Raw genomic sequence first — 18,767 nt, forward strand, 5'->3', positions numbered from 1 at the left:
CTCAAAAATTAAAATAATGAAAAAATAAGAGAATAATATTACACCATCTTATCCTTTTTACAAAAAAATAAATGTCTAAAAAAGAGCAAAGGTGGTATTTAAAAACAAAGGAAAAATACCTTCACCAAGTTTTAGAAAATTGATTTTAAGAGTTAAAACATCAATTGATGTTCCTATAGAAAAAACAAATATGAATAATATATCAATAACATGAAGACAATCATACTACATTTACAATATAACTAATATTTTGATAAAATTTATAACTTTTTTTCTTCTTCAATCTAGATATATGCTGAAATTTTTTATCTTAAAATAAAAGGAAAATATTTTTGATTATCTATAATATGAGAATATACAATCATGAAGGAACCTAATTCAATTGGTTGATGATGATGTATAAATTGTTGTAAATTTTGTTAGTACCATATTCGGTTTTATGAATAATAATATTAGTAATAATAATAGTAATAATAATAATAATAATAATAATAATAATAATAATCTATATCTATTATAAAAATAATATATGATAAATAATTATTTTTTATTTATATTTTAATGAATCATTATACTTCTTATTTATTAAGAAAAATAAATGAAATAGCTGTTTATATTTTATAAGTAACTATCCACAATTAGGCATTCAATTTTTTTAATTTATAATTTTTAAAATTTAAAAGATATGAAGTCTCTCTTTTTTCTACTACTACTAATAATAAAAATAATAAAAAATATGTAGTCTTGTGACCTGCTTGTTGAATAATTATTTTGAACTTGCAGACTACCCATAAAATGATTCTTTATTTCTTTATTTTGAGGATGCAAGAAACGTTGAAGCTTGAAAGCTAACTATAACTGGATCGGATGGCTTAAGTTACGAGACAAAACATGGTACTACATTAAGCCAATCAGATCATCACATGTGACACCAACAGAATATTTGCTGTAAAACTTACTTTATGATAGTAAAATTTAAGCCAGAATGTAGTTTCTCTTCCCACTACAAGATTTGTCATCCTTATCCCAAAACACAAGTCCCAAAAAACAAGGTGGGTGCAAGATTAATAAACCTCTTGTTTTGAACCTCTAAAGTGATTATTTTACATTAATATTAATATATTTTTTAAAATTTATAATTCAAAAGTTACACTTTTTATTTTTGAAAGTTCATTCTAAAAAGTTTATTTTTAAAAGATATATAAATATAATTGTTTTTTCCGATCTCTCCTGAAAATTGCGGATTAGATGAGTGGGTAGCATTTGCTGTGTTTTCTATAGTCAAGTTATGCTGTCCCTTCTGAATTGTGCAATCATGAAATTGAATGTTATTTGTTTGGACCTAACAGCAAGATGTTGCCTAGGGGATTACCTCATATTGATCCATGTTATCTTGTCTATTCATCAATTTCGTGAAAGAATTATCAAAGATGATTAGGGGAGTGAAATTTATGTTCCATTGAAATGATTTTGCAAATAGTAAGCTATAACCTGAATCAACTAGCGGTGAGGTTGTTTCACTTTAATCTGATATCTCGAGTTCGATTATTGAATATAACAATTACATTGAATCCTCAGGAAAACAAGTTTTGCAGTTTGATTCTAAAAGGGATTTTAAAATTGAAACAAATCAATGAGTCAATTCAATAATAGTTGTAGATATTATTATGGAGTCATATAGTTGGTCCTCACAATCTATTTGTGCGTAAATAGTTTGTCTATATTTAAGTAAAAAATTGAAATAAACACCCCTTTTATATTTTTGGTATCCATAAATTACATTTTTAAATGAAACTCGGTTTACCTTTTCATACGAAACAAAGAGATATCTTGGAAGCGATGATTAGGACCAGATTTTTTTATATATATAACTAATTTTTATTTATATTAAAGCTACGAAATTAGCTAAACATTTCTTAGCTGAAACCACTACGTACCTTCTAGTAGCTACATTTTACAATTTCTACAAAAAGTATCAGAAAAAATATTACCAATTAAAGCTAAAGGACTCAAAATACAAATTTTCAGCTAAATCAGATGAGCAAATGGTAGCAACTTCTTGCTTCATTTTCTTGGGTCCAGAAACATAAACTCCCACTCTTGACCCTTTAAATTCAAATAGCAGTCCTGCAAAATGAGAAAAAAGGGGAAAAAAAATTGAGTTCATTTCATTGATAAATCTCTAGGCCATAGTTAAAGTAATAGGTAAATAACTTACTTTTAAGATCAGGTCTTACACCATAATGCACCTTTGTAGCTTGAACAATGGATTGGTATGGGAGGCTTTCTAGTTCTTTATCTCTTTCATCAATTGATGATCCTTCTAACTCCTGAATTTGCTTTGCTTCTTTGTGATTGTGTTTATTGTTCCAAAGAACAGCTGCACTAGCAGCCATTGCTATTGACACACATATTGCTAACATGTTGAGTAATGAACTCAAAGGTTGTGAGAACATTTTATGAGAATTATGGTCTCTAGGGAAAATGATGTATCGGGTGATGATAAAAATTATGATAAGGAAAATTATGAACGAGGATGAGATTATAGCACAAAGCCAAAGCCAATTGTTTGGACCTAAAATAGCAGATATGGATGCATCTGTTGCCTTAGGCTTGAACCATATTTGTTGAGTGTGAATTTGGCTTTTCAATTCATGCTCCTCCTCTCTTGTGATGTAGGCCTTAATTTGTAATTGCATGTTGGAAATATCATAGGGGGTGCCAGATATTGGAAGGATTAAGTCTAGCATTGAGAGATATGAAGATTTTTTGAATGCACAAATTAGGATAACTTTTGGTATTTTATATTTGAATGTTGAGGTCAAATGCATTAACTCCCGGATGATGGAGATAAAAGGGGTGATTCCACTCCCTCCACTAACCATCACAATAGTGTCATACCTAGTGAATAAAAAAGTAAGAGTTATTAATTACTAGGAAATTAAAGTATTAAATAAAAGTGAGGAGTCCAAATTGATTAATCTTCTGAGATGCAGACCTTAGATAATTGGTTGATGCAGGTCCATACGGACCTTCAACAGAGACATTGAGATGATCTATTGCAGAAGGGGTTGAAAGCATCTGGTAGAGCTTTTGGGACCAAGTTCCCGCACCTTTGATTACAACACTCAACATTTTTGGCTCCAAATTACTATTAGAAGTAATGGTAAATGGATGCCACTGTAACTTGGATATACTTGGTACATTTATGAACATTATACTCGTGGGACTGTAAGTCAAACCTGCCAAAAACCAAAAAAAACATGTCACATTTTTTCTGAAGAAAATCTTAACATGAAAAAAAAGGCATTTCTCAAGAGGTATATATATTGAAGACTGAAATACCTTCTGCTCACTTGTCTCAATTTTTTTGGTTTTAACATTAAGTCAATTTCTTAAGTTTAATGAGTTCTACTTTTCTCTTTTTAAGATATCTGTATTTAGACCGAATTGGTGATTCTGTATTTTTTTTAATTTAATTTTGATTAATATGACATATGTCTGATGAGCCATATCTCATAGTTTGTCACATGTTATTAAATTGACTACATTAGTTTAGTAAACCAGTAGAAAGATGAATTTTGTTTAACAAAAACACTTTAAAGGACTAAAAACTAAAACACAAGCATAATAGTGAACTAAGATAGTCGTGTTAATCGTACCATGGTTCTTGGAGAAGTTGAGTTCTACAGTTTGACATGGCAAAACACGAGCAGAAACCAAACGAACTCGCAATCTTGATTGTAAAAACCTTAGGAAACGATCAACCAAGAAGAGGTAGAAACCAGGGAGCACAGTGCATGCATGGAACATGCCAACGTGAAAGATGAAGAAGACAATGAAGAGAATGTAGAGATAGTGAGTGTAGAAGAAGAGCTCAAAAGCTTTTCGCCTAATGCGAGGGATGGCTGCAATCCACATCAACAAACCAACAACCAAAGCTACCTCTCCAGCTACGTTTGATATCCCATTTTTTTTCCATTCCAGCATCTGCTTTCACACAAAATCATGCCACAACATAAAAAATACAATAAATAATGTAGGAATAACTATTAACTATAGCCATGCTAAATTTGCATCATTGCTCATATGATCAACGGTCAATTCAGATGAGACTACCAAAAAAAACAAAATTGTGGTATATTTACAAACTATCTTGGCGTAATAGAGCACAAAAAATAATAACATGGGAAAAAATATTGTGGTTGCATTTATGGGAAAAAATATATGATCAAGTGAGCGTGAGTATTGACTTTTCTTAATTCTCTATTTTGCTCACATTTCCCTAGTCAATTTATTGTCTCGTTTCTTTGATTCGTGCACTACACTTTAGAAGTTTCAATACATTAAATTTTCTCGTGATACATAATAATAATAATAATAATAATACAATGACATGCTGTTGCAATTTACAAACGAACGAGAACAGTTTTAAACCTTCTGAAAGACACACCTTCCAAGATCCAACAAATTCTGCTACTTGCAGAACAAAGAAAAAAAAAAAAGAAATTTTTTTATATTTTAAAATAGTTAAATACATTTATTCTTTTACTTAGTACTTATTAACTTTATAAAATATTAAGAAAACTAACAAGGAGAGAACAAGTTACTCTGATTTTCATCTTTATTCTTTGTTTCCTTTTAATCTAACGATCAAAGAAGAATTACTCGTTAATACCGTTATATTACAAGAAAATTGAAGAGGAAGAGGAAGATTAACTCTTTCTTGTTCATAAAATAATTTCATCTCTCCTAAAAAATAACTAGTAAGAACATATAAGGATGTTGATGAACCTTTGAAAGTTGACCAGTAAGTGCCCATTTGATGATGAGACAAAGACCATGAGCAGTGAAAAGGGTCATGGCCAAGTGTCCTAACCAAATATGGTATTTGATGCATCTCTCTGATGTGAGTCCAAGCAGTGGCAGCACCGAGGAAGCACGAGCAACTGGAAAAAACAAGAATGCCAAACATATCTTCCCAATCAGACCCAACCTCACACCTGCACTGCCTAGTTTCATCTCCCAACTGCCAAAATCAAAAGAAAAAAAAAAATATCTATCAACAACACCAACCCTTATTATCACAATGCCCAATTGAATAGAAGTCTTAATACTTTGATGCAAAAATAACATGTTTTTGTAACCATGTACTAATTAAGTTAATGTTAAAATTAGGTGTTTGATAAGAATATTCTTACACTTTTACACCTTTTTCTGCTGCTGATTTTTGGGTGATTTGGGCAAAACCATTCTGAAGGTAAACTGAAAAGGACCAAACTAGTAGAACAATGAACATAATCAAGAAGGCCATTTCTGTGACTGAAACTATGCCAAGAGGGCCTCTCACAAGCACCAAACGCTTCCATATAGATATCTCATGTTTCTTGCTATAACTACTGCAGCATGATGACACAAAAGACAATTATCAGAACCAGTTTTTCCATATCTTACAATAAAGAGAATTTATCTCCACATGTTTAATCATCATCAGACATTTCAATAATCTCGTGATATCTCTAGACATTTTAATATTTTTCACAAGTAGTTAATAAATTTATTTGAATGTCTAATTGCCTTAAAAAATCAAAATAATGTGCAACATTGGGTAGAGAATTCAGGGTAGGTGTTGATCATTATCCCATAATCAATCCCTTGCAAGAACATATATGATCAGAAAATCGAAATGGGGGGTTTGAGAATAAAAAAATATCGGACCTTTCCATGCTGAAACCGTTTGCTTTTTTGGCTATGTGGACGTAAACACATCCCAAAACAGCTATGAACAACATTGGAAAAGTGTAAACCAGAAGTGATGCTCCTACAAGAAGAAGATCATTGGATTTTGGTATCAAACATAATAAACTAATTCAACAATGTAAACATGAAGTGAATTTTGCTTATAAAGCTTAATCAAAAAGATACCTTGTGTGCCAAAGGTAGAACTAGTCTTTGCTTGAAGCCAAGGCTTCCATTGTTGTTTGTAAGTGTTTGTAGGAGCCATTATCCATATGAAAATCCAACCCAGAAACACAACCATCACTAACAACCTTATTGCAGATTGAACCCTGCCATGTTTTTGTTGAGAAGGTGGCTTTTGCACCACTTCTACATCCATGTTTGGTTTCTTAATCCTTTGCTTTCTTCTGCCTTGTAGTCTACACTAAAGTGAGAACAATGAGTTTGGAGAAAAAGACTCTAATGAGTGGAACTTCATAAGTAGTGGAAAACAAAAAGCAAGCTTCACGTCCTAATGCTTTGTTTGGAGTGTGGAAAAAAATATATCATATTAAGAGTATGTGACCAAAATCATGTGAGTCACATTCAAAGAGTTGACGTGTTTGAAGGTAAACCTCATCAGTGTGGTGATCTATTCCAAGTGAAGGACACAGGAAAGAACAAAGTGAAAGGCTCAATGAGACTTAAAAGAGAGGCAAATAGTGTGTGGAAACTGGGAAGTGAACACTGAAAATTAAAGTGTTTTGCCACAATAACATGGCTTTATATGAGGTGAAGGGGTATTTTGTTCATTTCATTAGGAACCAAAATGAATGGTGAGTACTGAGTATTAAGGATTCGTTGCTGAGTCAGTGCCTTCAAAATAGGAAATAATCAAATCAAAGGTAAATTTGGGATTTGGACCGTGAATCTTGCGGTTAATAATTTATAAGGAGAACACAATCCATAGCATCGAGGCTCGTGCCTGTCTCAAGCTTCATGTGTGCCTGCGTGTGTTTTAGATGTGTTGTAATGTCGTGTGTGTGTTGAATTTTGCTATATGTATGTATGGATATACAATAATCATGCACGTTGGAAAGAACAAGAGAAGCAAATATTACTTAAAAGAAAAAACAAATCAAATTTTAAATAACTGTTACCACAAAATTAAATAAAAAATCATGAGTTTAATTGGAATGTACGGTCAATATATATTACATATATTGATGCTACAGTTGATCCTTAAGTTTTCATGTTAACCAATGAATAAAAAATTAAACTCATAAAAGATAGTAATTGACATTGTTATTTTAATTAGTTTCTTTTCAAATTTTAAACAAAAAGCTTTAAGATATAATATATATATATATATATATATATTCAAATTTTTATTATTGTTATTGTAATTCTTACCAATAAAAAAATATCTTGTTTAGCCTAAACTGCATTTTTACTCTTCTAGCTTGTAATATTCAATTGATGATAATTTTTATCCTTCAATTTTAAATTCACAATTTTAACCTCTAATTTTATAAAATTTGTAATTTTAACACTACTATGTATTAGATATTTATTTATTTGCTATTAAAATTGGAACGTTGATTGTTACACGACTTAAAAAATATAATATAATAATTAATATTTAAATTAAATTACACTTTTAATCTTTATTTTTACACTTATTTTAATCTCATCTAACACTCTTATGAGATAAAAATAAAATATTATATTATAATTAACATTATAATTTTAACTGTTAATAAATAAATATTTAACAGTAAAACTAAAATTATAAAATTGAGAGATAAAATATAAAATTAAAATTTGAGAAATTAAAATCACATATTGAAAATTATAACAGAAGGCAAAATAAGCCTATGGTTTGAGATGAGGTTACAACAGAAACAAAGCAGTAACAGATTTTGGTGCGTTGGTTGTAAAGTAAGATTCTCGGTAGAAACTAGAAAGTAGCCAAAAATATTGTTCCTAACAACTTCTCATATCCATACACATAAATATGACGAGTTCAAAGAGAATGAAGGAAAGAAAATTACGGGGTGTATTGGTTTAGGATTTCATAGGATTTTAAAAGATTTTTTTTAAGTAAATTTTTTTTATTAATATTTAATCATTTTATGTCACTTAAAAGTAATTCAGTAGTATTCAATTTAGATTTTCAAAATTTTTTAAAGAGTCCATTAAAATCTATTAGTATTCATTTGAGACTTTTACAACTTAAAAACAATCTATTAGTATTCAAAAATATAATGAGTTTAAAGGATTGTTGTATTAGACGGATTTTGAAAAAAATTTTAGTAGTATCTATAAATACCAAATTCATAAAATAATTCCCTCCAAACCCATCAGAATTTGAAAAATTGTTTGAAGTGACTTTTCAAGTGCTTCATGAATTTCCAAGTGAGTTTTTCATATATATATATATATATATATATATATATATATTTTTTTTTTTTTTTCTATTTTCTTGTCTTCTCCATTTTTTTCTCTATTGATAATACTGCATTACTGTTCATATATAATATTGTACTACTATTTCCATTCAATTCCCTTATTTGGTGAAACTCCAATATGTAAATGACGGTGTTTGAAAGGGGGTTTTCAGAAAGAAAGAGAAGAAAATCAGAAAAAGGGATATCAGAAAGAAAGATGTGACAGTTACGTAAAAATTCTCATTACCCTTTGTGCTTAATTCATGGTGCTATATATGCACCTTACGTACAATGCGACAAAAGAAAAAGGAATAAAAGTTTGTTAACCATGTCCTGCATACAATAACCGAATTGCCCATTGAATAATATGCAGCCACTAATTCATTCAGTCACGTAGTCGTCTAGGTGAGGTGGTTTGTTACGGATCCTTTAGGGTTTTCCATAAGTAATAACTTCTTCCTGCACACTTAATGGGTCTGGTGGGTCATACTGGGAAATGGGCCTAACACCTCCTCCTGGTTCGAGAGTCACCTTGTCCTCAAGGTGGAATTGAGCTTTAATTTGAGACCACGGCTCCCAACTGGTCTCTTCTAGGGGAAACCCCTGCCACTGAATTAAGACAAGTTGTTGAGGGTCATCAGGATCATTCGAAAGCTTCCAGTTAAAAATGCCTGCAGGTTCCAGTATGGGTTGGTTGTCCTCTATGTCCGGAGGTAAGCTAAGGGGCTGAGGTGATGGTGGAGGACCCAAATGAGGGCGAAGTAGACTGATGTGGAAGACATTATGAATGCGTGCAGTTGGTGGCAGGTCAAGCTTGTAGACAACATTGCCAACCTTCTCCAAGACTTTGAAAGGACCAAAGTACCTCTTCTGCAGCTTACCAAGGTAGGGACCAGTGACTGAGGCTTGGCGACGAGGGCAGAGGCGAACATAAACCAAGTCACCAATAGCAAAATGAAGATCGCGGCGACGAGTATCTGCCCATCTCTTCATGGCCTCTTGTGCCTTGTGGAGATTAGAGTGCAACTTACGCAGAATCGCATCCCTAGTAGTAACCTCGGAATGGGCTGCAACATTAGGTGAGTCCCCTATCAAATTCTGTGGAATGTTAGGAGGGGGGCGACCAAACATTTCTTCAAATGGTGTGAGGCCCGTAGAGCTGTTCACAGTGGTGTTGAAACACCATTCAGCCCACGGCAGCAGCTTGCCCCACAAGGAAGGGCGATGATGCACAAAGCTCCTCAAGTATTGTTGTAGGATTTTGTTAGCCACCTCTGTTTGGCCATCCGTTTGAGGATGATAGGTGGTAGACATACGCAACTTAGTGCCGCTCATACGAAATAATTTGCACCAGAATTGACTCAAAAATATAGGATCCCGATCCGAAATTAAGCTGCGAGGAAAACCATGAAGTTTGCACACCATGTTAATAAAAAGTTCAGCAACTTTCAGAGCAGAGAAAGAACGTGGCAGCATGCCAAAATGGGCCCATTTGGAAAATCTATCCACTACCACGAGTATAGTAGTATGCCCCTGGTATGAGGGAAGTCCTAGTATAAAATCCAGTGACAAATCTTCCCAGCAGCGCTCTGGTGGTGGGATAGGTTGCAGTAGCCCTGGAGGGCGTCGAGTTGGTGTCTTTGTCTGCTGACATATAGTGCATTGAGAGACAAAAGTGTGGACATCCTTTCGCATGTTAGCCCAATAGAAATTGGCCTGCAACTTGCTCAAAGTGCGACTCACACCGGGGTGGCCAGCTAGTGGGGTGGAGTGAAATTCCTGCAAAAGTAGAGGGATCATGGAACAAGAACGGGGAAGCCAAATCTTGCCTTTGAAGAGAAGTAGATCCTGATGAAGTGAATAGTCCGGAAATGAGGAGGGGGTGCTAGCAAACTTGTTCTTGACGTCCTGGAAGTCACTGTTGGAAGCAAGGGAGGACTTTAGATCCTCAATGAAATCCATGTGGGGAATGGATAAGATGAAGAGAGCCGAATGTGATAATGTAGTGTCAATAGGGGTCGCTAGTGGTGATTCGACCCTGGAAAGAGCATCAGCAACAATGTTAGTTCTGCCTGGCCTGTAATGAATGTCAAAATCAAAGCCCAGAAGCTTGATCAGATAAGGTTGTTGAGCAGGGGTGAGAACCGTTTGTGATGTTAACTCCCTTATGGATTGTTGGTCGGTAAGTATGATAAAGTGATTACCCAACAGGTACTGCCTCCACTTTTGCACAGCACTTGTGATGGCGCATAATTCTCGGATATAAGCAGAGGAGTGTTGTAATTTGGGGCAGAACTGTTTACTGAAAAAAGCAATGGGGTGTCCGTTTTGTGAAAGCACGGCTCCCATGCCCGTGGTTGATGCATCTGTCTGCACTGTGAATACACAATCAAAACGAGGCAAAGCCAGAACTGGAGCCTTAGTTAGAGCAGTTTTGAGAGAGGTAAATGCAACAGAAGCAGAATCAAACCAATGAAAATTATCTTTCTTTAATAAATCAGTTAAAGCAGAAGCGATAGACGCATAACCTGCCACGAAGCGTCTATAAAAACCTGTAAGCTCCAGGAAGCCTCGAAGGGATTTGAGTGAGGTTGGAGTTGGCCATTCGAGCACTGCTTGAATTTTAGAAGGGTCAGGTTGCACTCCTTTCTGAGATACAATGTGACCCAAATAATGAATGGATTACTGGCCAATTGAACATTTGGAGTCGTTGAGGTGAAAACAGTTTTGCAAGCAGAAGTTGGAAAGCTGTTTCCAGGTGGCTGAGATGAGACTCCAATGTGGGACTGTAGACGAGTATGTCATAAAAAAAATAATGATGAAACGTCGTAAATGTGGCCGTAACAGGTCGTTCATGGTAGCTTGGAATGTGGATGGAGCATTACACAACCCAAAGGGCATAACCTTGAACTCGAAATGGCTGTTATGGGTTCTGAACGCTGTTTTCTTTGAATCCGAAGGCACCATCAATATCTGATGAAATCCTGAGAAGAGATCAAGCTTGGAAAACCATGAAGCATGACCGAGTTCGTCCAACAATTCATCAACGGTTGGGATGGGGAATTTGTCCTTGACAGTGGCGGCATTTAGAGCACGATAGTCCACGCAAAATCGCCATGTGCCGTCCTTCTTTTTGACTAAGAGCACCGGAGATGAGAATGGACTGATATTGGGAGTGATAAACCCAGATTCAAGCATCTTTGCAACCTGTGTCTTGATTTCCTGTTTTTGGAAATGAGGATAGTGGTATGGTCGAACTGAAATGGGAGGGGTATTGGGCAGTAGGGGAATGGAATGGTCTGTGCTTCGCGAGGGTGGAAGGGATGTAGGGGTGGTGAATAAGGTGCAATATTTTATGAGTAATGATTGGAATGGGGGGGGGGGGGCAATGGAAGGAATGGTGGAATTTGTTTGTGGCTGTTGAGTTTGAGGGGGTAAGGGTAGTGTTGGTGAAGAAGGCTCTAGTATTAGTTGGAAAAGAGCTTCAACACGATTTGTATGATGTAAGCGTCGTAACTGGTGGGCAGTGATTGGGATGGGGCTGGAGCTATGTTCTCCCTTTAGTTCGACCATGTTGCCTTCCCACATGAACCACATAAAGGGCCCATTGTAGTCCATAATAAATGGGCTTATTTGTGTAAGCCATTGCACTCCTAACACAATATCTGTACCAGAGAGGTCTAAGGGGTATAGATCAATGGGAAATTTCAGAGATGCAAGAGTAATTTGGGCTTGAGGACAATAAGTTGTACACGGTAGGAAGTCTCCATTACCTACCATGACCTTTAGTGGACTCAAAGTGGGCTCGAGGGGAAGGTTAAGGAAGTGGGCCACTTTGGATTGAATGAAATTGTGTGTTGCCCCGCTATCCACCATAATATGGACCTCGTATTCTTTAAGTGACCCGGTGATCCGAAAAGTCTGTGGAGTCCATTGACCCGAAAGAGAGTGGAGATTGATAGACCCGCTTCAAGTGAAGGGTCATCAGGGGGTTGGGATTCCTACTCTGGAAGACTATCAGAGATGTTGTCAGCCGCAGGGACAACGAGTAAGAGAAATTGTGATTTGCAACGGTGGCCCCTGGTGTACCTTTCATCGCAGTTGTAACAAAGGTTCTTGTCCCTACGATCCTGCATTTCGGCCTCAGTGAGTCGTTTGATGGGTATTTTGGTCGAGGGGGTAGGAAGGAGGGGGGAAGCGGTTTGGGTGGGGTGGATGCGGTTAGTGGCAGGGATGGTTTGGAGAATCTGGAAAATGGAGGTGTGACAATACGGGACTTATCGTCATGAAGCTTGGCAAAAGCCACCGCCTGAGGCATGTCGGTGGGTTGTAGAGCTGTAACCTCCCGACGGAGATGTGGTTTCAACCCAGAAATGAAGCAACTAAGGTAGAAACTAGCTGGGTAGCCGGAGATGCGATTGGCAATGGATTCGAACTCAGTGATGTAATCTTGAAGTAATTGGGTCTGAGACAACTTACAGAGTGCAGCAATGGGGTCTTTGAACTTGGAGGGGGCAAAACGGAGCTCCAAGGCACGAAGGAAGGCGTCCCAAGAGGTGAGGAGACCATTGTTGTGCATCCATTGGTACCATGCCAGTGCTGGTCCTTCAAGATAGAAGGAAGAGATTTGAGTGTGTTGCTCCGGTGGGGTTTGATGAAACTCGAAGAACTGGGTAATTTTGAAGATCCAGTCCAGAGCATCATCCCCGTTGAAGGAGGGTAAGTCAAATTTTATGGGTCGAGGAGAGGTGTGGTTTGCAAATGGTGGTGGGGAAGATGGTTTGGATTCCAAAAGGGACGTGCGGGAAGCAATGTCATGTAAAGTGTTGGAAAAATTAGCCTGGGCGAGGAGGATTTGTTCAATTTTTTTGTCAAGTTTGGAAATGGCGTCAGAGGGGTCTGCCATGATGTGGGGACAACGAGAGCACCAATGCAAGGGGGTTTTCAGAAAGAAAGAGAAGAAAATCAGAAAAAGGGATATCAGAAAGAAAGATGTGACAGTTACGTAAAAATTCTCATTACCCTTTGTGCTTAATTCATGGTGCTATATATGCACCTTACGTACAATGCGACAAAAGAAAAAGGAATAAAAGTTTGTTAACCCTGTCCTGCATACAATAACCGAATTGCCCATTGAATAATATGCAGCCGCTAATTCATTCAGTCACGTAGTCGTCTAGGTGAGGTGGTTTGTTACGGATCCTTTGGGGTCTTCCATAAGTAATAACTTCCTCCTGCACACTTAATGGGTCTGGTGGGTCATACTGGGAAATGGGCCTAACAGTGTTAATGACTTGCTCTATTTTTCTCTCTGTTCTCTTTAATTGAGTTGCTTTTATTTTGCTCTATTTAGTTGAGTTTGTTCCTTAGATATATAACAAAGAAAATTTCAACTTTTAAGTAGTATTTTTTTTATAAAATATGTCAAGAAAAAGGAAAGGTAAAAGCTGAAATTGATATCATGATCTCTAAAATCAACCGTAGATCTTTAAGACTTTGTAATCAAGATGAATTTAAGTTAGAATTTCTGTGAGTAGAATGAAATGAGAATGAAACTTAATTGGGGGAAGAACCCTAATTTTTTTTAATTTTTATATTATGAAATTAGGATTTTTCATATTTTTAAAAGGAAATAAACATAAGACATTATGGTATCTTAAAATTTAATACTAGAAATATTTCTTCACGAGTAAATAATTGAAAGTAATTAAAAATTAAAAAAAAATTGTCTTTGACTCTTTCTAAATTTGAATATATGAAAAATTCTTGAACTTTTATCATACGTGAAAAATTCACGAAATTCTGCAAAGTCTATAAAGTCTCATAGAATCTGTTAAAATTCTGATTTCTTACAGAATTTATTAAAATCTTGATTTAAAATCTTGCAAAATCCTACAAAACCTTAAAAATTATAGAAATCCTACAAAATCTTTTAAAATTCACATGACTTTTTTCAACTAAAGAAATCCTTTAAAATCCTAATCCAATACACCTATCCTTAATACATACCTTACTCACGAAAACATTTGGTATGTTTTCATCACAGTATATGGCATTTCATACACCTTGCTCTTGCGTATTATAGGCTGAATTGTGTAAAAAAATATCAAAAATGAAAACATGGGAGTCCTAAATTCTTAATAGATAAGGAGAGATTTAAATGCAAGAACGACGGTGTAGAAAATTTGTACACTTGATATCTAACAGCACGTTTTTCAAACGGTGACTATTATGGCGGTGTGGCATTGTGTTTGTGTATATCAAAACCTATTAACTCAACCAAACGCGTGAGCTAGGGATATAGGGATTTATGGTTCATTTGGCTCTGCATCATCAACCATAAAAAATGGCTTGCCTACAATATTAGGAATAATTAAAGGTCATGACCTCTCCGAGTTATTAGTTGGGCTGTGTTTTTCTTTCATTTTTGTCTTTTGAATATATTTTAATTAAAAAAAATTAGATTTAAATATATTTATGCTTTTTCTTTCATCATGGGAGAATTCAAAACATGTTTAAATGAGGAGATAAAAGTAAATAAACTCACTTACAGAGCACATATTTACAATAAAGGATGTTGGTATGAACATATATTAAATATCAGAAGAGACCACGTAACTATTTTTTTATTTATTTATCGACATACTTGATGTTCTAAATCTAATAATTAAAGACTAAATTAAATTTACATGACATAAATTTTATTGATCAAATATTATTTTAACATATAAAATTCATACATAATATAATTATAATATAAAATGTAAAATCCATGTATAATAATTATTTAAATCACAAAAGAAAATTCATATTTAAGAAAATAAACATGGCATTGTGAACTTTAATAAAATGTTAATTTATTTTACGTTTGTGGTACTTTCGTATGTAAATGCTACAATATATGGCGTTCAAAAGACTATCCCTAGTTTTAGAATATGTTTGTTGAATGTAAAGCTACTTGATATGACTTCAATGTTTCCTTCTTTTTTAGCGCTTTAGAGAGGTTCACCGCGCAATCAAACATGCAGTTAGAAGATTGTACCTTAGAAGGCATTTTACAAATGATATGTATCAAAAGATATGAAGTCTAGTAGTCAGAAAATAAGCGTTGTTAAGAACAAAATGGTTGCAAAACACATCATTAATCACCTTTCAGGTATGCATCATTCTAACAAGTTTATTGACTATTACAATAATTACCTCAGAAATCATACTAATAATAATTTTTTATTAGTTCACAATATCAAAGATTTTACATCCACATTGCATTACCATTAAACCGGTATGAGAATGTCTCAAAAGTCTAGAGGAAGTTTCAATAGAAAGACTTTAGACAATCAAAAGCTTACTGTTATCTTTCAGAAGACTCCAAATCCAGAAGATTCACAAAAATAATCTCCAGCTTCTTAAAATTCACAACGAAGTCCTCACACATCTAACCCTTAACGATTATCAAGCTAAAGGACTGGTTTAGAAAAGCGTAGAAAACAAATAGAAGAACTAAAACAACTTTATAAGCTTTCGAACATGGGTAGAAGAAAAATCCGAGTATGATATGACCCATGCAAAGACAAAATGCTAACTCTCACAACAGAAAAGAGCTCAGATTCCATCCAAAACTCGTGCGGAAGTCCAAAAACAATCACATTGGATGGAAAATGCTATCAAAGCAAAGAAGTTTAATATTAAAGAAGAGAGAACTTATTGAAAACAAACAAGTGTTGCAAAATATCAAATAAGAACTTATGACTTGGCCATGGAGAAAGAAAAAATCGTTCAAGGAGCATGTGAGAACTTCTCTGAAAAGGCTGGCAAATGCAGAAATGCTAATTTCCATTCAGACTTAGGATAATGGTTCATATATTATAAAATCTCAAATTCCATTGCCACCTATGAAGAGGGTAATTCAAGCCAAGAGCTTTAAGTGCGTCGTCAGATCTAATAGGTAACCAATTAAACATATGAGCTACAAAAGCAATTTTCTATGCAATACTCTAAATTGGATTTCCCTGCGTTCTTCAGGTATGCTCATGGAATCAGAAATTTGTTCCATAATTAATTTAAACAAAACTCAGTTCAAGCATAAACCAAAACAGATAATTTGGGGGCACCAGTAAACTCATATAAGTATAACCACTCAATATGAAAGTTACAGTATTTTCCACAAGTACAAACTATAAAAATGATGAAATGGCTACAACATTACAAAACAGATCAAAATGAACAATGATAAGAAAGCAAAGTCTAGTGGCAAAAGGAATGCCTAATATCATGATATAAACAAGGCAACTTATAGATATAATACAATAATACCTAAAAAGTTGGTACTAGTAGGACTTTGAAGAATTCCTTCCTTTTTCTAGCTTGATCTGCAGCATGTGCCTTCATGTTTCTCTTTTCTCTTGAAAGCCACCTTAGATGGCTAGATTTGCTGATAGTTTACACACAAACTATTCACTTGCTGATTAAATATTGCCAATATTTTTTCTTATCTTTTGATATAAGTATACAACTAAATATCACCAATCTTAATTCTTAACACTATCGTCCGATAAATTCACAGGCAACCTCGACCACGACACAGATTCCCTTGATCCAATGAACCTCCTACGAACCACTATGGATAAGCTCAACACAATGCAAACAGCAGCCACCAAAGTAAACAACAAACCTGAATTCCCCGTGGACCAGCTCTTCAGAACAAAATCAGCACAAACCTCTCCATCAAGACTATTGTGAGAATTGTTCATCTTCATAACCTCAACTCCATTCAATATACCATCAATGACATGAGCCATGCTGCTCTTGGAAGGACCAATGCTAACACTCAAACCCCCCACACCATCATCTCCTCCATCAACCACAAAGTCCGCGTAAAACGGCGAAGCCAGCGAATTCATAACATAAGAGAGATCCAAATCTTCATACGCCAAATACCCATTCACATACACATTGAAGTAAAGCAAGCCAAGCGAAATACTAGCAATATCACAGAAATGCAACCGAACCAAGTACTTATACCCTCCAACAACAGGAAACACCCAAGTCATGTTAACATTAGGAACAGAATCATTCTTACTCCTTATCAACCTTGCACTATTGTACACATTATCAGGGCCAACCTCACGACTAGCCCCTCCAACGCGGTACTTGATCCTCCCACCAAAGTAAAGCTTTTCAGACCCAGCACTTGATTTGAAAAACCCATCATCAGGAACCCAAGTCCTCCACAAGGAATCATTAAAAGGAGTAACTTTGGGACCCCCAACAGTGACCCTGTAAACAACCTCAAGAGCCTGTTTGTTCAACCCATCAAAAACCTCAACTTTTGACGAACTCAAATACTGGGCAGTCTCGGGAACAAGGTCCTTGGGCGCGGAAATCACCTCAATGGCATTCACGAACGCGAATTTGGAATCCTTGCTAGGCACAAACATGACAACGAGCTTCTCCGAATCGACCCAGATGAGATATTCGACGATTCTAGGGTTTCTCTGGGGATTTACGAAGCGCGTGAAGTTGCTGAGAACGACGTGGCCGTTGACCAAGACGTGAAATTGGGCGCGACCCAGGTCGAGATTGGAGGAATTGAAGGGGTGAAAGTGGAGGCGGAGCATGTGAGTGCCTTTGAGGGTGATGGGGAAGGAGTATCTGGCGGGGGTGGTGAAAAGCCTAGCGGTGTGGTAGATTGGGGGAAGGTTGGGGAGGGGGTTGTCGTTTTGGACTGAAACGGCGCGTGGGGAGGGGGAGAAGGGGGAGTGGCGGGGGACGAGGTCGCCGGCGAAGGGGCGGTAGTCGACGGGGGTGGAGGGGGCGGAGGAGCCGCAGTTGATGAGGTAGTTGTCGGGGGGAGAGAAGAGGTGGGAGAGGGTGGTGAAGGGGAGAAGGAGGAAGAGGAGAGAGAAGAGAGTGGAAGACATGGTTGTGTTGTGTAGCGAAGAAATGAGTGGAAGAAGAAAAACAAGAAGAAGAAGAAGAAGAAGAAGAAGAAGAAGAAGAAGAAGAGAGTCAGATGGATGGACCCACACGCTCTAACAACCTGGGAATTCACTGTCTTGACTCATTCCAAGGATTCCAATTTTTTTTAAAAAATTTATTTTATATATATATATATATATTAAGAGTGGATTTTATTTTTTTCTTAGCTGGATGTCACATTATTTTTTTCTACCTTTAAATAAAAAGTAATTAAATGAAGATTAATAAAATTAGGTACATTTAATTAACTTTAATTAATAATATCATAAATTTAAATAAATTAATTTTAGTGTTGATTATAATTTTTATGTCATCAAAAAATATCTTTTAACTAATTGAAGACTATTTTTATTTTTTTGAAATGTAAAAATCAATGAGATGTTTTGTCTATAAATTCAAAACTAGAGTTAGTTTAGTAATTGGGTGAGAAGAGATTAAGATAGTTAAAAATATGAGGACATAGATTCAATCATTATTACAAAATTGAAGTATAATATATAAATTCTTAAATTTAAGTATGAATTTTAATATTATGACATTGTGATTATAATTCTATAGATAAAATATATTTAAATTACAATTCCTAACATTATTAGTATAATAGTAAGAAATAACTTTTTC

General features: G+C 35.3%; 2 protein-coding genes across 2 annotated transcripts; both read right to left on the reverse strand.

The window, feature by feature from the left end:
• Window positions 1-1,736: 1,736 nt before the first annotated feature.
• LOC109802170 (putative ferric reduction oxidase 1) lies at window positions 1,737-6,577 on the reverse strand. The gene is made up of 9 exons (XM_020363406.3): window positions 6,354-6,577; window positions 5,926-6,158; window positions 5,719-5,821; window positions 5,202-5,399; window positions 4,795-5,029; window positions 3,663-3,990; window positions 2,999-3,242; window positions 2,219-2,901; window positions 1,737-2,127 (listed from the first exon to the last, which is right to left on the reverse strand). The coding sequence occupies exons 1-9, from the start codon at window positions 6,356-6,358 to the stop codon at window positions 1,988-1,990; spliced, it is 2,169 nt and encodes a 722-aa protein (XP_020218995.1). The 5' UTR covers window positions 6,359-6,577; the 3' UTR covers window positions 1,737-1,987.
• Window positions 6,578-16,268: 9,691 nt separating this feature from the next.
• On the reverse strand, window positions 16,269-18,219 carry LOC109802551 (receptor-like kinase). Its single transcript, XM_020363954.3, has one exon. It carries the CDS (start codon window positions 18,086-18,088, stop codon window positions 16,697-16,699), a length of 1,392 nt encoding a protein of 463 aa, XP_020219543.1. The 5' UTR covers window positions 18,089-18,219; the 3' UTR covers window positions 16,269-16,696.
• Between the last annotated feature and the right edge of the window lie 548 nt (window positions 18,220-18,767).

Source organism: Cajanus cajan, chromosome 4 (genome assembly GCF_000230855.2).
Source record: "Cajanus cajan strain Asha chromosome 4, NIPB_CcT2T_4, whole genome shotgun sequence".
Classification (NCBI taxonomy): Eukaryota; Viridiplantae; Streptophyta; class Magnoliopsida; order Fabales; family Fabaceae; genus Cajanus; species Cajanus cajan.

Bases quoted from the DNA above. Each gene is read 5' to 3' on its own strand.
- LOC109802170 (XM_020363406.3), bottom strand. The intron at 5,400-5,718 runs GTCCGATATTTT...ATCATGCTGCAG, and splicing joins AACGGTTTCAGCATGGAAAG to TAGTTATAGCAAGAAACATG. The intron at 5,030-5,201 runs GTAAGAATATTC...TGATTTTGGCAG, and splicing joins GCAGAAAAAGGTGTAAAAGT to TTGGGAGATGAAACTAGGCA.
- LOC109802551 (XM_020363954.3), bottom strand. From the start codon at position 18,088: ATGTCTTCCACTCTCTTCTCTCTCCTCTTCCTCCTTCTCCCCTTCACC.